Raw genomic sequence first — 22,754 nt, forward strand, 5'->3', positions numbered from 1 at the left:
TTCTAGCTCTCCTGGAGTCCCAGACATTTAAGGATGTGCTGTCTGCAGTGGGGTGGGCATAGAGGGCAGGGAAAGGAGCCACTCAAGGGTTTTGCTCCCAGGGGTCATGCAGGGGAGTTCATCCGTCCCATCAGGGTTTGTCAATAGTCTGTGTGACACTCTGCTAGGGGCCAGGCCATCATGGGAAATGGCATTGACCTGCTCTGTCCCCTCACAGGGCTTATGTTCTAGTGAGAGAGGCAGGACACAAACAAGGGGGAAAGACTACGTTCAAACTACTTCTAGAAAATAAAACAGAATAATGATATGGAAAGTGACAGAGTGGCATTCTTTACCTGGGGAAGGTCATGAGGTGGTGCGTGGACTGTGCCTAAAAAATGAACTGTGACATGGGAGACTTGAGGGAAGAACCTTCCATAAGAGGGTGGCCGAGAGCCCACGTCTCTGCTGATTCTAGATCAGAGTTGCTGAAGCCAGTCAGAGGGCTAGAGGTGACCTAGAGGAACACAAAAGCAGACTCCCTTCCTGGGGTGGGGAGGGGAAGCTTGGCCCCTCTCCCTCGGAGAGACTGGGGGATCGATGCCCCACAGGCAGGTGGGGGAGAACGACTCCCTTTTCCCTCCCGTAGGCTCTCTGGTAGCAGGGTTGAGCTACAGGACGGAAGAGTCCTGTGAGCAGGTATCCTCCAGGAAGCCTCCTTTGCTCCGGGCCACAGAGGTCCCCCTCTGTGCCAGTTCTTATGGCTGGCAGAACCACTCAGTTCAGATTGGTGGTTCTCCGAAGATCTGTCCCTGAGATCTGTTTCCCCAGCTTGGCCAGTGACCTAGTCTCCTAGATTTGGTCTGTGGGCACCCAAAGGCTCCTGACACTGTGTGTGTCCAGCAGCTGAACAGCCTGGGGTTCTTGTTCTGAGCCTTTGCCCGTTCAGATCTGAGAGTGGAGCATCAAGTCCCCGAGTTCCTAATCTTACTACATTTATTCAATCATCCAGTCCTTAAATTTTTTTCTCGGGCTTTTGCTATGTGCCAGGCCCTGTATATGGTGCTAGAGAAACTGTAAATTAGAGCTACCTTGCCCTGCGCCTGTCACCCACGGAGCTCAGTGTTCTCGCTGTACCGGTTTTCCTTTTCAAGACCGCGTTCCACTGTCCGTGAGAGGAATATGCCCAACAGCTCCACCACTGCCTGACATCTTACCCTGACCTAGGCCCGGCACCCACCCCTCCCACCTCGAGGCGCGGCGCAGCACAGCGCAGACCTTCTGGCAGCAGGGACGCAGAGCGCCAAGGAGCCACATCTGGCCGGGCGGGCGCACGCGTGTCACTAAGACGCTCATTCACCAGCGCAGCTGTCACCATAACAACCGGAGAGAGGGAATCCTGGCGACGGTTGGGGGACAGGGGCGGGGGCGACGGGGGCCAGAGCGCAGTGGCCAGAGACCATCACGGGAGCACCCAGCACGCTCTGCGCTCCACGGAGCCTCGCTCCATGCAGACCCGCTGGCGGGAGGGCACACCGCGCGTTGCCGCAGCAGCCGCCCCGCAGGCGGGGACCAAGCCTGCAGCTGAGCCACCAGGCCGCCGGGCAGGCCGAGCTTTTGAGCACCTACGCGGGAAGCCCTGACTCTATGGCCCCGGGGGAGCGCACCGGAGCCACTGCACCGCCCACCACCAGCTGGGACCTAAACGCCAGCCAGAGAAAGGGGGGAGCTCCGGGAGCCCCTGGCCCCGACTCAGGGGCCCCCACGTGGCCCCCGCCCCCGCCGCGGGCAATGGCAGGCAGGTAGCCGGCTTGAGCGAGGACTCCTTAAGCGGGCAGGACCCGCGGAGGGCCGCTAAACCCAGAGAGAGGGAGGAGAAGAGCAACCCGCCCGCCCCCGGCCGCAGCCTCACCAGGGCCCTCCCCCGGCGGCGCGTGCCCGCACGCGCGCGCGCACACACTTGCTCTGTACCTCCGCTCCTGCCCAGCCTAACCTGGCCCCCGCGAGTGCCGAACCCCCAGGGGCCGGATGCCATGGGTAACAACTTCTCTAGTATCCCCTCTCTGCCCCGAGGAAATCCGAGCCGGCCGCCGCGGGGCCACCCCCAAAACCTCAAAGGTAAGGCTTCGCCGGGCTGGGAGCAGCTGGAGGACTGGGGCGCAGGTGGAGGGGCAGGGAGAGATGAAGAGGTGTGGTTGGGGATGACGGGCAGGTGCCACCTGTTGTGCATATTTGAAGACAGGAGATGAACATCTCTCTGGCCATGGAGGTGGGCTGGGGCTGGGGACGGCCTGTGGTGATGGTGGAAACCCAGGAGGATGGCGTTCCATGGGGTCTGCGCAGTTCTCCCTGCCTGTACTAGAAACGTCACTGGAGTCCCCTCCGGCCGTGATGCTTGGCGAGCTTGCAGGCGCGAGGAAGGGCATTTGCTGGGTGGATAGGGCAGTGTGGCGGGATGCTCAGGGGGCCAGCCGTGCTTCTCAAGGGAGGCATCGTAGTCTCTGTTTTCATCCGCCCAGGGTTGGAGAGGTCACGCTGGAAGCACTAGTTGCACATCCAATTGGAGGGTCTTAAAGATCCAGGACCGATCTGTAGCAGCCTGAAAGAAGGGGCCAGAGCTGATGGCTTCTGGGGTCCTCTGCAGCTGTTCGCCCTTTGCATCGGCTGAATCAGCTTGGTCTGTGGTTCCCCCAAAGGCCAGATGTTCCACTGGAACCATGAAGGAGGGTCTGGGAACCCAGAAACGGAGGAATGTTCCCTAGGAAGGTCTTTGCCCCCTGGGTCCCTGACCCACCCAGCACCCCCAGGGAGGCCCCTAGGCCCAGTTCTCTGCCCTGCAGACTCCAGTGCTGTCTTTGACCTTTGGGTCTTTGGAGGCCCTCAGACCTCACAGATCTGTTCTGGAAGCTGCTTTCCATTCACCCTCAGAACTAGCCAGCACTTGCTCTGGACATTCTGATGACTAAGACTCAGGAAGCAAAGCCCTCAGGCTCTCAAAGAGAACAATCCACTTCTTCAGCCCCCCAGGATATGAGAAGGATAATAGTGACGGCCTTTGACATAAAGCACTGAGGTTTGCACACAACTTTTATGTAAGCAAGGAAGCCGCCTTGGGCAGTCAGCAGTGGAAGTCAGACCCATTTTACAGTTCAGGAGAACCAATTCTTCTTTCAGGTTCTCAAAGCCAGGGAGTGGCAGAGCTAGGCTGCAGATCTCTATCTTCTGACTTGGAATTCTGTCCTCTCCTTTGCTGGACAGTTAACCTTCCAGACTAGGGGGAGGGGAGGGGAGGAGAGACGGGACCACGGGCCTGCATTCTAACTCCACCCCTTTCAGAACTTCAGCTCCTGCTCAGCTCCAGATCAGCGCGTTTGTTGGGTCTTTCTGGAATTTCATAGGGTGATACACGTCGTGGCCTTTTAAAATAACATATTCGTTGGCCTCGTGATTCTACCTAGAGGAACCTATCCCAAGGAAATGGATGGCAGGCAGATGCTCAGGCACTGGGCTAGGATATTCACAGCAGTGTTATTTATAGTAGGAAAACAACCCAACAGCCAGCATGAGCATTGGGAACAGGTTTCTAATGGTGGAGGAAGCTGTGGACATCATCCAGTTCAGGGACAAGTGGGAAGGAGGAGGGAAGAGGATAGTGATTGGCCCAGTTACTCAGTGGTCAGTCAAGAGAAGGTGGCAAAGCCGGGCTGAGGTTAGCTGGGGTTAGCTGGGGGCCAACGAGTTGACTTGGTGCTTTAATGCTCACAAAATGCCCCCAAAGGCCCTGCTCCATCCTTGACCCCAGGGAAGCCCAGAGAAAGCCTGGATAATTGCACCTCTTTATACCTGAAGTTTGGGATTGTGGGGATGTGAGATCTTCGTGGCTGGGGTCTTTGGTGAGGGAGGAAGTGGGCAGGTGAGGGTCTGAGGCTCTCTCACTTCCTGGGCCCCTCCCTAGCTCACTTCTCTGCCTATTGCCCAGTTACCTGGCTTGAGAAGCATCTTTCCTGCTGCCTCCCTGGATTACAGGGATAGGTTCTTCTTCCATGGGAGTAAATGGTGGAGAGATTCCCTCCCAGCAGTCTCCCTCTCCTCCTCATCTCCGTTCAGGCCGGATTTACCAGAATCCACTCCCTCCTCCCCCAACCCACACACCCACTGGAGGTGGGCATGAGAATTCTGATTCTGCCTCTTCTAAGCCAGAGATGAAAAATCAGAGCGTGCCCCTCCGTCGTTCGTCTGGTGTCTCCTGATCCGCCATCTCAGCCTGACTTCTTCCCGCCCTGCTGGAGCCATCAGCTCCATTCCGTGATTGTTTTAGTGTTCAAATTCCCTTCTGACTGGATTGGCAGTGATTGAGGTGTCATCTCAGTCACGGCAGTGGCCACCCACATTTCCATTCCCTTCTTCCTGGTTGTGATTCTAAGACTACCCACCACGCAGAGTTCTGCCGGGATTCTTTTTATATGCACCCAGAATTCAGCTCTAATTCTTAGTGGTGTCCATCCAGAAATTTGCCGGGGGCAGGGAACTCTTGATTTTTCCTCTCCTGTAATTGCAGTCTCTTTGATTTCTCACCATTTTCATGAGAACAGTGGGAAGGAGCTTGCTGTACCAGGGATTCTGGGTCTCACTGGAGATCTAAGATTAGTCTGGTTGTCAGGCTGACGTGAAACAAGGTCTGTCCATTTCCCTGTGGTCGGTAGGCTACATTCTTTTTCCTGGAGACGCACTGACCTCACCCCACCGCTGGCGGTTCCCACTGGGCACTGAGCACTGTGGGTCTAGGCATGTCCCGGGGAGAGGTCCAAGGTATAGCTCTGGGCTTGGGACCAACAGACAGTCACGAGTGGCCGCTCTCTGCCCGGTGCAGAGGTGACATCTGCCCGGTGCTGCTGACATCTCTGTACGTTCACGGGCTGAAGATGTACTTGAAAAGGCAAAGCAGAGCAAATGCTGGGTTGGACGGTTGCAAGCCCAGATGTGTGTGGCAGACGTCAGAAATGGGGGATCAGGGCAGGATCTGAGCTGGACATGGAGGGACCTGCAGAAATTGGGTAGATGGCAAAGGGGTGCAGCGGGAGTCCTTGGGTGGAGTGCAAGGAAAGGGACCTCCAGCAAAGGCTTGGAGGCGGCAGTGAGTGGGTGTTGGGTATATTCTTGGTGGCAGGCATAGGGTGACTGGCGGAGGGGGGGGCGGCGCTCAGGCTTCACAGAGACAAACACGGAGGATAAAGGTCTTTCTCCTTCCCCAGCTCCTTCTGAGTGCCTGCCTGCTTGGTTCTAAGTGTTGGGGGAATGGTGACTAGAAAACCTCTGGGGAGGGCTCCTCAGCTCCCGTGGTTGCTCATAGATGGGGACTGGATGGGCCACTTCCTTTTTCTTTTATTGTAGTAAAATTCTTATAACATAATATTCACCATTTTAACTTTGTAAAGTGTACAGTTCAATGGCATTTAGTACATTCGTGATGTTGAGCAACCACCACCACCTCTGTCCAGTTCCGGAACATTTTTGTCACCCCAAAAGGAAGGCCTGTGCTCACTGAGTGGTCACTCCCCCTTGTCCCGTCCCCTGTATCCCTGGCAACCACCTTCTGTCTCTATGGATTTGCCAGTTCTGGACATTTCATATAAATGGAATCCTACTATATTGGTCCTTTCGTGTCTGGCTTCTTCCACTTAAGCATAATGCTTTCAAGGTTCATCTACGTTTTAACATGTATCTTTTCTTTTTGTGGCTGATTAATGGTCCGTTGTGTTGTTATGCCCCACTTCGTTTGCCCATTTGGCAGTTGATAGGTGTTGGAGTTGGGTTTTGCTGCTGTGGAGACGAGTTTTTGTTTGAACACCTGTTCTCAGTTCGTTAGGGGATGTACCTGGGAGCGCACCCTTCCTCTCTTCTGGGGCGTAGCAGCCGCAGGGACATTGTCCTCCTCCAGCTTTGCCTGGGTGTGACTCTGGCAAGACACCTGTTGTTTCTTTCTTCGTTGTTTTTTTTTTTTTTTAATTTTTTAAAATCCTCACCTGAGGATATGTTTTGTTGCTTTCAGAGAGAGAGGAAGGGAGAAAGAAAGAGAGAAAGAGAAATGTCTGTGTGAGAGAGAAACGTTAACTGGTTGCCTCCCATATGTGCCTTGAGCCTTGACCTGCAACCTAGGCATGTGCCCTGTCCGGGGACGACTGCAGCCTTTTGGTATAGGGAACGGTGCTCCACGCCACGGAGTTTCCCGGCCAGGGCGGACACCTGTTGTCTCCAGAGCCTCTCTCCCATGCTGACTGAAGCTCCTGGCTGGCAGAGAGAGGGGCCTATGAAGCTGACTGGCCGAGGAGCCACGATTCTTCCGGGTGGGCCAGTGAGCCACGTGACAGTGTGACCGTGTCTGCAGTCCCTGGACTTCCTCACTGCTCTCTGAGGGTGGGGGCGGGGGCGTCTGCTCTCAGGACAAGGTCCTAGCCGGTTTCCAGCCTTCACCTTCTCATTGCCCCTTCCCTGATCTGTGTCCTCCTCCCAGACAGTGCAAGAGCTGGCCTTCCCGCCTTCAGTTCCTCCTTTGATGTGGCCACAGTGATCTGCCTAGAGTATCCCTTTCACCATGCTCCTCCCCTACACACAGCCTTCAAGGTTATGACCGATATTGCTATAAGCAGATATTCAAGGCCTCCGTGCTTTGCCCAGCCCACAGATATTTCCATAGCTCTTGTCCAGGCTCCCTCCTTGGTTGTCATGACACTGACAGGTTAGATGAGCTCATCCAGCATCCCACCCCCAGCGATGCAGCAGACGGACCTGCGAGAGAAGCTGCAGGCCTCCTCTGCCAGCCCTGACTTCAGAGGGCCTGGGCCGAGACAGCCCCCCATTAGAAGCCTGTGCATGTATTCTGCACACCTTGGTTTTTAGTTCTTTCTGACCTTTGAATCCTGTGTTGTTAATCATAACAGTAATATTTATAGCTGCTGCGTATTGGGTAGTTACTGTGTGTCTTATACTTACATGTGGAGTATTTGCATTACTATCCTCTGGCAGCCTGGTGCGGGAGGTATCCTTGTCAGCATTTTATAAATGGGGAAAGAGAGGCTCAGAGGGGTTAAGTAACTTGTCCTATGGAGCTGGATTTAGACCCAGGTCTCTCACTCTGGAGTTCACCATTGTGACCAATACAGGGTGGGGGGAAAGTTTATGCTGTTTCTATGGAAAATAATACAATAATTAAGAAATAATAAGAGAAGAACAAATTCTGTGTTTCACATGCTCACAGCTGTAAACCTACTTTTCCCCCACCCTGTATACTATCCTGCCCCCGTAGAATTCAGTCTTCGTGAGCTCTATCTTCTGTTGTGGGACAGAGGCTGGGGAGCAATCTGCTGTTTTCTGGGCAGGGCCCCAGAGGAAGGAGAGGCTGCCCTGGAGTTTCCGATGCTCCTGCCGCAGCCCGCGCCCCTTACACCTCCCCACAGGGTTTTTAGCCTTGTGCACCTGCCAGCCAGTTATCGGACGCTTTCGAGGGGCCTTCTGTTTCTTCGGGCCAGCGTTTCTCAAAGCGAGGCTGTCTGCTGCCCGGATGGGCACCAGCATCTGCTGGAAGCACATCTGAGTGCAGGTCCCGAGCCCCAGGCCAGACTCACTGTCTCAGAATGTTTTGGGCATGGGCCCCCCAAACCTGTATGTTTAACAAGATCCCCAGGTCATTCTGATATACCCCAAGGTCTGAGCACTGTCAAGGCCATGACCCACGCTGTCGCTCTGGGAGTGGGTGAGCTCAGGCATCTCAGAGGAGGGCAGACTGGAGTGGGATGGGGAAGCTTTGGAAGGGAGCTGCAGGGGCATCTCGCCCAGGGTGTGACAGTGGTGGCACAGGGGCAGGACACAGCCAGGTGTGTGCAGGGTCCGTGAGCAATTCCTCCTGCTTGGGGTGTGGGTCCTTGCCGGGGAGATGAACGAGTCAGTCTCTGAAGGTAGGCTGGGGCCAGGTCTCGGAGGGCCTCCGAGGTCAAGATGAATACTTTATCGTGTGGACAGTGGGAGCCATGGATGGCTTTTGAGCAGAGGGGTATAGTGATTTCATTTAAATAGCAGCAGCGACAGAGTACAGGCTGAGGGAAGGAGGGAATGAAGCATCTTGAGCTACTGGGAGGTTAATGGAAGCTGCAAGGCTCCCCCCTAGGCCAAGCTGGAAGCACTGGGCAGGGCAGCCAAGCAGACACCCTCAGCTGGGGTTCCCACGGGTGAATCTGGAAGCACTCTAACCTGTGGAGCCCTGTTCCTGATCCTAGGCACTATGCTAAGTACATTCATGTAGGTTAATTCATTTAGTCTCCCAATAAGTGTGAGGCAGGTATTATTATTCCCATTTTATACGTGAGAACATTGAGACTAATGAATGTTAAGAATTTTATCCCAAAACCCTGAACTAGGAAGTGGCAGAGCTGAGATTTCTACCCAGGTTGCCTTCTCTGTGCAGGGCCCCAGAGGAAGGAGAGGGCTGCTGTGGGGCATTTCCGACACTCCTGTGCCAGCCCTCGCCTTCATGTGGAAGCCCATGAAGGAAAAAATTGTTCTTGGTGGGAATTTCTGTGTATGGGAGCTCATTTCCCTGGCCCTATAGGATGGTATGTGCCCACTTTCAAGATGTGCACATCGAGGCCCAGGCATTGATTGGCTCTAAATCACAGAGCTCCAGATGGATGCAAGATGAGTAAGAGTGGCAACAACGGGGGAAGAAAGGGGAGGAAGGAAGGCAGGAGCTGGTCACTGCCCAGGAGGTGCCCCCACCCCGGCGTGCCAGTTGCCTGGGCCTATTTCCCGTTGGACTATGACTCTCATTCCTGGTTCTGCACACCCAGGAGCTAGAGGATGAGGGGCCGCTTCCCACTGAAACCGGTTGCTTTGGCAACCCGGGGCAGGATGCAAGTTGTTTCCTTGGTAACACCTGGGCAACCTGCCTGCAGGGATGGAGAGGACTTGTCTGGCCAGCGGTCAGGCTGGGTGGCGCAGGCAGAGCCAAGCCAGGCCACTGAGAGCTTGGGCTTGTGAGGAGCTCTGGTCAGGCTTGTGGAATGGCCTGGGCTGCCTGTTGGCCATTTTCCAGCAAGTCAGAGTCCAGAGGCCCATGGGGACTGCCTGGCAGGACCGGAAGCACTAATGGACCAGCACAAGAAGTGGGGGGAGGTGGGGGGAGGTGGGAACAGGATGTGAGGGGGAGACTAGAGTCCCTGGATGACAGATCCAGCTACAGGGTATATTAAAAGATGCTTATCAGAGGTCATTACCCGGATCCTGCTGCTTCGGGAAGTGAGCAGGTGCTCATGCCTGTGGGGGGTGGGGCTAAGAGAAAGGAAGGGCTGGGGGAGGAGGAGCAGGGAATAGAAGGAGCCACTGGGAGGCAGGTGGGAGGCCTTGGCTTTCTGCTCTAACTGCAGTTCCGGGGGTAGGCAGGGCTCTGCACTGGGCTCCTGATTGAAATTCTCCCTGAGTCCTCGAGGTTGGGGTCGCAGGGATGCTGTGATGGGCTTGTTCTGTTGTCTAACACATACTGGGTTGGCCGAAAAGTTTGTTTGATTTCTTCCGTGCCGTGGTTCTGGTAGGGCCTAGTTGTCTTTAACTTCATTCGAGGCAATTTTGTTAGATTGTATTGTGACAGCTGTCATATCAGCGTATATTCTTTTTTAAAAAGATTTTATTTATTTATCTTTAGAGGGGAAGGGAGGGAGAGGGGGAGAGAAATATCAATGTATGGTTGCCTCTCATGTGTCCCCTGCTGGGAACTGGCCTGCAACCCAGGCATGTGTCCTGACTGGGAATCGAACCACGGTTGTTGGGTTCTCAGTCCTGCACTCAATCCACTGAGCTACAACACCCAGGGCTCAGTGTGCATTCTTTTTTTTTTTTTTAATTTTTTTAAATTTATTTTTTCATTGATTATGCTGTTACAGTTGTTCTATTCCCCCCTTCATTCCCCTCCACCCTACCCCCCATCCCCACCATTACCCCCCTTTAGTTTATGACCATGTGTCTCAAGTCCTTTAGATTCTATATTTCCCATGCTATTCTTGCCCCCCCCATCTATTTTCTATCTACTGTCTATGCTACTTATTTTCTGTACCTTCTCCCCCCTTCTCCTCCTCCCACTCCCCTGTTGCTAACCCTCCTTGAGATCTTCATTTCTATGTTTCCACTCCTGATCTAGCTGTCCTTTTAGTTTGCTTTTGTTTTAGGTGTGGTTGTTAATAACTTGAGTTTGTTGTCCTTTCACTGTTCGTATTTTTTTAACTTCTTTTTCTTAGATAAGTCCCTTTAGCATTTCATATAATAAGGGCTTGGCGATGATGAACTCCTTGAATTTGATCTTATCTGAGAAGCACTTTATCTGTCCTTCCATTCTAAATGAAAGTTTTGCTGGATAGAGCAATCTTGGTTGTAGGTCTTTAAATTTCATGACTTAGAATACCTCTTTCCAGCCCCTTCTTGCCTGTAAGGTGTCTTTTGAGAAATCCGCTGACAGTCTGATGGGGACTCCTTTATAGGTGACTGTCCCCTTAGCTCTTGCTGCTTCTAGAATTCTCTCCTTCATTTTAATCTTGGCTAATGTAATGGTGATGTGCCTTGGTGTGTTTCTTCTTGGGTCCAACTTCTTTGGGACTCTCTGAGCTTCCTGGGTTTCCTAGAAGTCTATTTCCTTTGCCAGCTTGGGGAAATTCTCCTTTATTATTTGTTCAAATAAGTTTTCCACTCGTGGCTGTGCCTTTCCCCCTTCTGGTACCCCTATAATTCGGATGTTGGAGCGTTTAAAGATGTCCTAGAGGTTCCTAAGCCTCTCCTCATTTTTTTGAATTCTTGCTTCTTGACTCTTTTCTGTTTGGCCATTATTTGCTTTCTTCTGATCCACTCCATTGATTTGAGACCCAGTTTCCTTTTCATCGCTATTGGTTTCCTGTGCAATTCCATTCATTTCAATTAGTTTCGCCTTCATATGTTTGTCTAATTTGTGGCTATAATCAACCAGTTCTGTGAGGATCCTGATCACCAGTATTTTAAACTGTGCGTCTGAGAGTTTTGCTATTTCTTCATCGCTTAGATTTATAGGCTCTGGGGCTTTGAGATCTTCTTGAGCCATTTTTGGTCTGTTTGCGCCTGTTAAGTCTGAGGAGCGGAGCCTTGGACTCCCAGGTTGCCGGGTTGTGACTCTGTATGTGGAGGCGGGGTCAGAGCGGGGAAATGGCGGCCCCCTCTGCTGTTTCTCGCAGCTGGGTGAAGAGCAGAGTCTTAGGTTGGTCACCGGGGCAGGGCCACGTAGGTCGCTGGATTATGACGCTGTGTGTGGAGGCGGGGTTAGAGCGGGGAAATGGCGGCACCCTCCGCCCCGCTTGCCGCTGGGGCTGCTGGCTCTCGTCCAATCGCCCACTCCCTCGCTTGTCTATCCACACACGAATGCACAACCACAGTCAACCTGCAGCCCTGCTCCCTTGCCGTTTCCCAGAGGTTGCTTGCTGAGTTGCCCACCAGGTCCAACCCTGCGCCTGGATTCTGCGCGCCTGAGTCCGTCTGACCGAGTTTTCCTGTGCTACCCTGCTCTGCCAGCTGCTGGTTTCGCCCCTCTTACCGGTCAGGCTGAAGAATTTGTTATCAGACTTCTGAAAAGTTCAATTTTCTGTGTTCTGGCTGTGTTTTCTGTCGCTATTATTTAGTTGTCTCTAAACTTGGTTGTGTGAGGAAGCACGGCGTCTCCACCTATCTCACTCTTTAAAAATTATCAAAATTGGTGAATTTTTGTGTAGCTATTTTAATATTGAAGATAGAAGAAAATAGGCAACATTTTCAGCATCTGATGCTTTGTTATTTCAAGAAAGGTAAAAGTGTAACTGAAATGCATAAAAAGATTTGTGCTGTGTGTGGAGAAAGTGCTGTGACTGATCCAACATGTCAGAAGTGGTTTGTGAAGTTTCGTGCTGGAGATTTCTCACTGGATGGTGCTCCCCGGTCGGGTAGACCAGCTGAGGTCAATAGTGATCAAATTGAGACATTAAAATGCAAACAATCAGTCTACGCCACCTGGGAGACAGCCGACATACTCAAAATATCCCAATCAATCAAGTTATTGGTGAAAATGAAAAATGTAAATGGACTTTTTGGCCAACCCAGTACTAAGTACTGGGTGACGGGTATTGGTGACGGGCCAGGTGCTCTCCTAGGAGTGACAGTTCGGTGGAGCACAGGGCGGATGAGGGTTCACTGCCACAGAGCTTCCCCGCCGGTGGGGGAGGCGGATGGGAATAATGGTGCCATGAGCAAAAACGAATCAATCTGATAACAGTTGCTAACAAACAGGCTGTGTTCCAGAGCCTGTGCCATTGTCTCATTAAAACAGCCATGTGAAGTCAGTGTGAGTATTAACCCCATTTATGCATGGGTAAACTGAGGACCCCATGGCTGGTGTGAGGTAGAGCTGGGATTCTAGTCAAGATCTCTGATTTTGGAGCACTCGCTTGCTCTCTCTCTTAAAACAATGTTTTTGTTTTAGGACAGTTTTAGATTTACAGAGTTATTGTGAAATAGCATAGTTCCCATATACCCCATGCCCAGTTTCCAGCATTATTAACATTTTGCACTAGAATGGGATATTTGTGACCGTGAATTAATATCGATACATTGTTATTAACTGATGTCCGTACTTTATTCAGATTTCCTCAGTTTTCGCTGCTGTCCTCTCTGTGTACCGGGACCCCATCTGGGAGACTGCATTGCAGTTTTAGTCACCACATTGTGTATTAGGTTGTCATGTTTTCTTAGACTCCTCCTGGGTAGTGGCAGTTTCTCATCCTTGTCTCTGATGACCTTGGCAGTTTCGAGGATTTCCGGTTAGGTACTTTGTAGAGTGTCCCTCTGTTGGGATTTGTCTGATGTTCTTCTCATGATTAGCTGTAGTTGCAGGTTTTGAGGAGAAAGACCGTAGAGGTGAAGTGCCATTTTCCTCGCGTCATATCGACAGTGCGTGCTGTCAACGCGATGTTGACCTTGATCGTGTGGCTGAGGGGGCGCTCGTTAGGTTTCTCCACTGTAAAGGTGCAGTGACACTTTTCTCCCTTGTCCATATTGCACTCTTTGGAAGAAAGTCCCTATGCGCAGAGTTAGGCTCCACCTCCTTGAGGGTGGAGGACCCACTACCTCAACTGCCCCACTCAACAGTTTCTTCAGCTACTCATCCAAACAGTTACATTTGGATAAGGAGTGTGAAGAGAAGACTAGGGAGCTGTAACTGGGGAACTTGACCTGGTCTTGAGGGTCTGGGAAGGCTTCTTTAGAGAAGTGATATGAACATGAGTAGGGAGCTTCATGAGGCAGCTTCATGGTCCTAGAGAGGGTGCTCCCGGCATGTTGGGCATGAAACTCTTCATTTAGTATCGACAGCCCTGCCTTGTAAATGCCAGTGGCCATCTTAAACGGCATCATGACATTAAACATAATAGTTCTACCCTATTTCTAAAAGCACCCAGAGCGGGCCGTACCACCCCCTAATTGAGAGCACTGAGCTGGGCGGGGAGGGCACTGGCAAAGGGTGTTCTCGGTCGGGGCTAGCACAAGCCCCTGGGCCTGGGGACAGGGCTTAGGGCTGGCTCACCCTTGCTGCTCAGTATGAGGGGCTGCATCCAGGCCAGCGTCACCCCAGCCCGTCAGGCCAAGGAACGCAACTGCTCCCTTGGCGCTCTGTGCGTGGAAGAAGGTGCCGGTCACAAAGGCTGTCTGTGCAGGGCTGGGGCAGGGGGAAGATAGAGGACCCTTCTTGAGATGAAGGGGGTCAGGGAGGAAAGTATGTCTGCTGGCTGACCTTTGCTTCCGTTGTCCCCAGAACACCATCCTGGCTCCTCCGGAGGTTGGGGTGGGCACAGAAAACGGAGAACAGTGCCAGGGAAAGGGGCTGTTGTATGATCAGGATGGTGGTAGTTCCACATGCTGCTGGCTTTCACCTTCGTATTTTCTGCCTGGCTGCCCCAGCCTCTGCCTGGCATCTGCTGAAAGGCTGATCTTCTCTAGGAATGGGCTGGTCTAGAGTGTGCGTGTCCAGTGGGTGTCTAGGTGGCCCTGAGAGCGTGGTGTGGAGGCACTAGGCCCTGATCAGAGTGAAACTTCTTGGATGATCCAGCTGACTCATCTCATGTGTTGGTGCCTCCTCTGTGCTGGGCATGGTGCTGGGTGTGGAGAGCAGAGAGGAGAGTGCTTGGCACTGTCTCTGCCCTGGAAGTGTTCAGAGGTCAGCCTCATCCAAATCAGACATGGGTTCATACTGGCAGAAGTGGCCCGGAGCCCTTCTCCTCCTCTGAGTCTGCTCTCTTCCTTTTTTTCCCCGATCTTCTTGGCAAATGCTCCTTTGAACACATTCTTCCCTAGGGGAGAGGACTGGCAGGTAGGTGGTCAGGTGTGTGCGTGAGATTGTTTTGCACTACCTTCTTTCTCAGCCGGGGTCTGGATTCTCAGCCCCAAAGAGGGGAACTTGGGCAAGTGACTTGCCCAAGGTGATACGGTTGGATTGGACCAGGTGTTAGTAAGGCCTCAAGGCTCTGACTTGGTGAGATGATGCTCTCAGGAGCTGGCAGAAGTTGACACTCACAGGGACAAATTGATACTTGCCCCAACTGTGATATGTACTGTCCTGAGGGGACCCATTGAAGGGCTTTAAACAGAAGAGTGACAAGATCCCTTAGATGTCTTAGAAAGCTCTGGGACAAGAGAGGGGCAAGGGAGGGGCCAGGCAGGAGGCACCTGCAGTCCTCCAGGGGAGAAGAGACATGGGACCCCTGCCGGTGCAGGGCAGTGAGCTTGGAGGCATGCAGATGGATCTGGGCGAGCCTTTAGAAAACGCTGACTCTGAGGCAGTGGTTGGTGAGGCACCAGGTGGTTTAACACGGGAGAGCTTGGATGCACTGGGAGGGTGAGCCTCGTGGGAGGTCAGGGGTGTGCATGACCCCTCAAGAGCTGTGTCCCACCCAAGGCTATGAGCTATTAGAGCCAGGAGAGAGACAGGTGATGAGGTGAGGGCTGGCCCGGAGATCTTGGCTCCATCCCTACCCTACCGTCAATAATTCATGTCCCCCTGCTTTTCATGGGTGGCTCCTTGGTAGGCAGAGGCAGGGCCCTGGTACTTGTGCCGTGATGTGCACGTACGTCTGCTGTTCCCAGAGCCAGGGGCCTTCGATCCCGTCCTGGCCAGGCTTTCTCAGGTGGCTCCCTGCTCCCTATGGGGCCAGGCCCCCCACATATACGCACACACTGTTAAAGATGGCCATAAATCAGATGGGACAGGCCAAGGCTGCCCTGGTTTTCCCAGAGCTGAGATCAAAGCCCCAGACCCTCACCCTGGGGCTCAGTACTTGTTGAATTATTAAACAGTGAGGCAGAAGAAAACAGGAGAAACTCGATGGACGGCCTCCTGGTAAACCAGAATGTGGAAAAGTGGGCGGAGAAGTGAGGCAGCAGGTGGGGAAGGGGAAGAGGGGAGAGAAAAAAAGCTGTTTGTCCCCTGGGCTTTGACAATATTGTAATACATTTAAAGTGTACCATGTGATGATTTGATACTTCTATTCAACACACTGTGAAATGAGCCCCACAATCAAATTAATTAACCGAGTTATCACCTCACAAAGTTACTTTTGTTTTTGGTGAAAATGCTTATGATCTACTCTCTTAGCAGATTGCAAGTATGCACTACAGTATCATTAACGATAGTAATCGGCAGGTTGTACATGAAATCCTCAGAACTTACAGCTGACAGTTTACAGGCTTTGATCGACCTCTGCCCATTTCCCTGGCCTCCCAGCCCTTGGCCCCACCGTTCTGCTCTGTTTCTGTGAGTTCAACTTTTTTGTTTTTAGATTTCACGTGTGAAATATGATACTGTACAGTGTTTGTTTTTCTCTGTCTTTCTCTGTTTTACTTCAATTAGTGTAATACCCTTCAGGTTTATCCATGTTGTTGGAAATGGCAGGATTTCCTTCTTTTTATGGCCAAGTAATATTCTATTGTGATGTACCAGATTTTTTTTATTCATTTATTCATCTGTCAACAGACACTTAGGCTGTTTCCATATCTTGGAAATGGAAAATGTTCTTGTGAATAATGCTGCGGTGAACATGGATAGACAGATATCTCTTCAACATAGTGATTTTATTTCCTTCAGATCTGTGCCCAGACATGGGATTGCTGAATAATGTGGTAGTTCTAGTTTTAATTTTTTGAGGAACCTCCGTACTGTTCTCTAAAATGGTTGTACCAATTTACATTCCTGCCTGGAGGAATTAGAGGCAAATAAAACCGATGAGGAGGTAGAGAAGGGGAAACCCTTATATACATTGATATTCACCTCTGTCTTTTTTAAAAGATTTTGTTTATTTACTTTTGGAGAAGGGGAAGAAAAGGAGGAAGAGAGGAAGAGAAACATCAGTGTGTAAGAGATGTATAAATCAGTTGCCTCTTGCGCGGCCCCAACCAGGGACCTGGCCTGCCACCCAGGCATGTGCCCTGATTGGGAATCAAACCAGCAACCCTTTGGTTTGCAGGCTGGTGCTCAATCCGCTGAGCCACACCAGCCAGGGCCATCTCTGTCTTTTTGATAATAGGTATCCTAACAAGTGTGAGATGGTATCTCATGATTTTGATTTGTATTTCCCTGATGCTTAGTGACATTAAGGACCTTTTCATGTACCTGTTGGCCATTTGTGTGTCTCATCTGGACAAATGACTATTCAGGTCCTTTGCCCATTTTTTAATTGAGTTATCATTTTTTGCCATTAAGTTGTAAGAGTCCCTTATATATTTTGGATATTAACCCCTTATCAGATGTATGGTGTGCAAATATTTTCTCCCATTCACAGATTGCCTTTAATTTTGTTGTTTCTTTTTTTTTTAGATTAAAACAATTTTTTTATTGTTTCTTTTGGTGTGCAGAAACTTTCTAGTGTCATGTAATCTCACTTTTTTTTTTTCGTTGCCTGTCCTTTAGGTGTCAAATCCCACAAATCATTGCCAAAATCAATGTCATGGCACTTTCTCCTGCTTTCTTTTAGGAGTTTAATGGTTTCAGGTCTTAGGATCAGATCTTTAATTTATTTCGAGTGGATCCTTATATATGGTATGAGATAAGGGTCCAGTTGAATTCCTTTGCATGTGGATATGCAGTTTTCCCAACACCATTTATTTAAGAAACTATTCTTTCCCCATTGTGCATTCTAGGTACCTTTGCTGAAAATTAGTTGCCCATATATGAGTTGCTCTATATCTGCACTGTCTAGTCCATTCCACTGATCTGTATTACTGTTTTTGTATCAGTACCATAGTGTTTTGATTACTGTAACTCTGAAATATAGTTTGAAACCAGGAAGTGTGATATCTCCAGCTTTGTTGTTCTTTCTCAAGATTGCTTTAGTTATTCAGGGTTATTTATGGTCCCATACAAATTTTGAGATTGATTTTTCCACTTTTGTGAAAAATGCCATTGGAATTTTGATAGGGATTGCATTGACTCTATAGAGTGCTTTGGGTAGTATGGACATTTTTAGCAATATCAGTTCTTTTAATCCATGGACACAGAATACCTCTCCATTTATTTGTGTCTTCTTCAGAGTCTTTCATTAGTGTTTTCTAGTTTTTAGTGTACAGATCTTTTACCTCCGTGGTTAATTTATCCCTAAGTATTTTTCTTTTTGATGCTATTGTAAATGGATTTATTTTCTTAAATTTTTTTGGATTGTTTTGTTGTTAGTGACTTTTTGTATGTTGATTTCGAATCCTGCAACTTTACAGAATTTGTTTATAAATTCCTTTTTTTGGGGGGTGGAGTCTTTAGAGTTTTCTCCGTAAAAGATCATGCGTGCCGTCTGCAAACAGACAATTTTACTACTTCCTTTCTGATTTGAATGCTTTTTATTTATTTTTCTTGCCTAAGTGGTTAGGGCTTTCAGTATTATGTCAAATAGATGCGGCAAGAATGGTCGCCCTCTCCTGGGCTGGGGCTGGCAGACCCTTTGGGGCGGAGGACACCCAGGGGTGGAGCCGAGAGGATGAAGGAAGTAGTGGGGCGAGGCTGCAAGTCACCAGGATGCTTCCACATGGACATTTTTGCTTCGAAGTGGAGCCCTCCTAGAGACGGGGGCTCTGGTTGCCTGACGTTCCTCTGGTTCTGCTACAGAACAGACAGAGTCTGTCCGCCTGGCGCCCGCAGAGCTAGGCGCTTAATACTGAGAATTGTGGTGGAGAAATATTGGCTGTTTTATTGATGAATGGCGCCATCCAGGAGAGCGGGAAACTAATGCTTAAAAGCCGGAACTCCTCGATGGTGTGTAGATGACAGATTATACAGGTGTAGGTTACAGATTAAATGGGAGGAAAGCACAAGATGCCGTGGGTTAGGGGCTCGAGGTCGTGCTGGGAGCTGGTTGGTCAGAGGTGAGGTAAGGGTAACGAGTTATTTCTTCAGGTCTTGGGGACAGCTCTGAGATGTTTTTCAGCATTCCTCTGTCTGACTCACTGAAAAATAGCCAGGGGGTCTTTCTACTTTAGGGCTCAGGAGCTGAAACGTAGGTCAGGATGTTATCTTAAGGCTGGTGGGGGTCCAGCAGTCAGGCCTGGGCTACATTGGCTGCTGCCTGGGGGGTCGCTGATCTCTGGAGGAAAAGCCTAGGTCTCTCTGGGAAGGGGTGGTGGTTTCTAGAGCTAGGATTTAAAAGTAAATGTAATCAAAGTCACTGCAGAATGTGAAGGAAACTGTTTAGGGAATTTGGGTTTCCTCATCTGGTCCCCAAGTTGAAGTTGTCAAAGAAACAACATCTAAGAATAGTCTAGACCAGCAATGGAGGAGTTTCCCCAAGATTCAGGACTTGTCCCGAAAGTGGGGGTTTACTGTCTGGTGCTAAGGTTCAGTTCCCAGGGCGCAAGGTTCTATTTTGTGGTGAAGGTGCCATTTCTGCAGGCGAGGTTCTGGCCTGGTGTTGAGATGCCTGTTTGGGGGCAGCCTGAGTTCCATGCTGGGGTGAAGGGAGTTTTCACGTCAGGGTCCAGGATTCATGATTGCAGTTGAGCATCGAGTCTTGGAGCCGAGAGTCCAACCGGGGCCCCATATCCTAGGACTGGGTTGAGGTTTTCTTCTTGGCTTCAAGTTTGTTGATCGAACTGGAGGTTTCATTCCCTGGGAGGAAGGGAAGAGCTAGAGGGTGCCCTGGAAATGTCCATGCAGCTGGACCCCCTTTTGCTTGCGGAGATGACTTTCTGAGACCTGCAGCAGAAGGATGGGCTTGCAGGCTCCTGAGCTGACGATTGGAGGCCCGGGCTCCAGCCCTGCCTGGATGTTAGCCTGAGAATAAATCACTGGTAAGTTCTAGGTCTCCGGCTGAAAGCTTGGCCAGATAGTGGTATTGATTATTCGCAAAGCACCATCCAAGTTCGCTTGATTCTCCCAAAATGACAGTAATGATGGACTCCATAGGCACCGACGACCATTGCTCTGTGAGTCAAATCCATGATGACAGTGCTCATGTCGCCCTGGGCACTGCCAGCTTGGTCCAATTAGTGCCAGTCAGATCTTAACTTGTGCTGAGGGGCCCCTGAGGGGAGGGAACACACACTGAATGGGCTGTGTTAAATCTGGTCCCTGGGGCTGGGCATGTGGCTCCGGCAGGCGGGAGCTGGGCCAGGCCAGGCCAGCAGCTTCCTGCCCTGATGGGCCAGCTCTCACATGGCCCAGGCAGCGGGTGCGGACATGCCGTGACCATGATCGGAAGGGCCCTGGCTCTCTGTGCTTTGCAGAGTGGCCGGGTCTCAGAGGAACTGTGGTGCCCTCCGGCCCCAGCCTGGTTGGTACCCAGCTGAGAATCGTCTGCCTCTGTCGAGGCCACCGCCCTCCCCTCCTCTTCTGTTTCTTTCTCCTATGACCTCAGTGTGGAGCCTCCACCAGAGAGCCGGAGTTTCCGGGAAGGAGGAGTTCCATTACATCTGTCCTGGGCTTTTTGCTCTGTGGAGCCCTCGTCTCTTCCCCCCGGGTTTTGCTCCGGATCTCCTGGAGCTCGCCGAGACAGCGGCGGAGGCCCTGTTTCCCGGGGGAGCAAGCGCGGTGCAGCTGGGCGGGCGTTTCCAGGGCAGCCTCAGTGCTGCCTGTACCCACTCGCCGAGGGTCACACAGGGCTTAGGGCTTTGGGGCCTAAGGGTGGAGCTCCCGAGTGTGGCCTCCTTACCTCCCACCCCCACTGTGGGTGGAAGTTCCTCTTTCCTCCTCATGTAGGGGACAGCAGTGGGTGATGCGGAGCTGTCGGGGTGGGGCCATGCGGGGGGCTTCCAGCGCAGGGGCAGGTTCCTACCTTCCAGAAGAACTCCTTCAGGAGGAGCCCCTCCCCTGTGACTCAGGACACTCAGCACCTGAGGAGATGGGGGAGTTTTCTTTCCCAGGGATGTAGGGCGGCTCTGCCTGGGTCTTCAGGGACCCCCAAGCCCCACTCTCTGGGTCTGGCCAAGGTACATGGAGACCGAGTGACCTGGGGTCCTATTGGGCTATGGACACCAGGTGCTGAACTCTGGAGTCACCAAGGGCACCAGGGGGACCTGGTCAGTCATTGGCGCCCCAGGTGTGAGGAGGGAGGAGGAAAGACAGGCCGGGTAGGCCCTGGGGTTGAGGCACGAGCTCTGGAGTCAGACTTTGTCTTTGCTACCTGTGCCACCTGGAGCCAGAGGCTTACCTTCTCCACATCCCCAATTCCTTCTCGGAGGTAATGCTTGACTAGTAATAAATATTAGTTGTTATTGTCATCATTAGGCTTAACCTTTGAGTCTCAGCTTAAACGTCACTTCCACCAGAAAGCCTTCCTGGACCACCCCAGCTAGGTTAGATGGCCTCTGTCCTCTCCCACTGCCACCCTGTGCTCTCTGCACAGCCCATGTGGCTGTCGGGCCTGCTCACCCATCAGCACCTTTGCCTGCCTGGCTTGCCCACTGTGGCATCACTGTGGTCGGTGCTCTGCACAGATTAGTCACTTGACAGGTATTTTGAAATGAATGCAAAAATAGGCTGATTCTGGGAAGTCAGACATTTCTCCCCCAGGCCTCAGGGGGTTCTGCTACAACCCCCGTTCTGTTCTTTGTTGAAATGGCATTTCCTGAATACCAGACCCTGGAGCCAAGATGGAAGAAGGTGAGAGCAGTGGGGGACTGCTGGTCCATCCATTCATCCCCTGATGGCGCCGGTGTTCCTTGGGTGCCTTCTGGGCACCAGGCCTGTGCTGGCCTCTGGGGACAGACATGCCCTGTCCTCATAGCCCTTGTGGTGCTGATACCAGGGGCTGAGTGAGGCCGGAGAGGAGGAGGGTGGTCGTTAGGCTGAGTGGAGTCAGGGAGGGCTCCCAGGAGGAGGGACTGGTTTAGCAGAAGGGTGGGGAAGTTTGCATAAATATGGACGGGTGTCCTCTCTAGGGTGGGCAGGGGCAGGTGGAGGAGGTGGAGCTGCCTGTGTGGGCACCAAGTCCGGCCTGGCCGATGGCAGTGTGTCCTGAGGGTGTGAGGGCCTTGACTTCAGGCCCAATGTGGATGTGGAAGTTGTGGGTGCCACCGATTCCCACTCTGCCATCCACACACAGTGATCTTGGGCAGCTCAAGTCACTCCTCTGAGATGGGAGCTGCGATGCCTGCCACTCAGGGCTGTCAGACCACAGTGGCAAAGAACTCTGTGGAGGGACCCGGGCCAGGTGAGGGAAGGATGGAAGAGCAGGGCAGGGTCTGCAGGGTTAGGCTAGAAGGCAGGGCGGCTGCAGAGGCCCCTGTGGGGAAATCAGGAGGCAGGCCTGCTTCGCTTCTCTGTTTTGTAAATAATTAAGTTCTTATCTCAGGTGTGTGGTGCTCGTGCTCCGTGCTCCGGGAGGCAGGTGAGGCAGCTGGAGGAACAGGAGCTGTGTTGTCCAGGGAGCGGTGGAGTCGCTTCCCTCCCCCTCTCCCTCCCTCCTGGCCTCCTGGTCAGGGCAGATGGGGTGGGGGCAAGAAGGAGTCTTCTCGGTCTTCTGGTCGCTGGCTCCCCGACTACTTCCCTGCATTTTGCTCTTCACACTCCCACCTCTGCAGACTCAAGGGCCTGTTCACCCTCTACCTCCACGCCGCATACCCCTTGGTGCAGTTTCCCCAGGGCTGCCCCTCGTCGTTGCCCGCCGAAACCCTCTGCTGCTCCAGTGGCCCTCCTCGAACACCCCATCTCCAAGCTCTGGCGCCCCCCAGGTGTGCTGAGCTCTTGAGGGGCCTCAGGGATGCACTGACCTCTCCCTCGCTCTGGCCCCAGACACAGGCATCTTTTCACTTTTTGTGCTTAATACTGAGAATGTGAAGGTCTGTTTAGTCTTGTCCAGCTAACATAAACCAGCCGGAACTGGGCCGTGGTGGGGACTGTGCGGTAAGTTTCCTTATTTGGAATGAAATTCATTGTTTTTCTCTGGGAGACGGGGGTGTGGCCTGAGTGGCCCATCCAAAGGTCATCAAGGTATGTGTGACTCAAGATGGCCCGAGGACACTGGCCACATCAGCACCTCAGGAATGGAGAGGGCCTGCGGTCATGTTGTGTAGCCCTGTCCTCTTAGGGTGGGGGGGGACAGGCTCAGAGAGAAGGGCCCTGCCCAGAGCCATGGGGCAAGTTGAAGCAGATGGAGGCCCCTGGCTCCCTGATCAATGCTGGACCTGGGTGCCTCTGGCCTGGGAGCTGGTGGGAGTGGGGCCGTGGGGTGGGGTGGGGGCCGGGGGGGGGTAGGAGGCCGGGGAAGAAAGGAATG

The 22,754-nt window shown here is 52.1% G+C and overlaps 1 protein-coding gene across 1 annotated transcript in view; it reads left to right on the top strand.

Annotated features, from left to right (window-relative positions):
* Positions 1 to 1,973: 1,973 nt before the first annotated feature.
* NEURL1 (neuralized E3 ubiquitin protein ligase 1) overlaps positions 1,974 to 22,754 on the top strand; it is a 75,311-nt gene continuing 54,530 nt past the window's right edge. Inside the window, exon 1 of the mRNA XM_037159353.2 lies at positions 1,974 to 2,097. Within this exon, the coding sequence (XP_037015248.2) occupies positions 2,013 to 2,097 (85 nt within the window). The 5' untranslated portion in view covers positions 1,974 to 2,012. The remainder of the gene's footprint in view (positions 2,098 to 22,754) is intronic.

The sequence above is a fragment of the Artibeus jamaicensis genome, unplaced genomic scaffold, assembly GCF_021234435.1.
Source record: "Artibeus jamaicensis isolate MK-2021 breed Jamaican fruit bat unplaced genomic scaffold, CSHL_Jam_final contig_490, whole genome shotgun sequence".
In the NCBI taxonomy this organism is placed as follows: domain Eukaryota; kingdom Metazoa; phylum Chordata; class Mammalia; order Chiroptera; family Phyllostomidae; genus Artibeus; species Artibeus jamaicensis.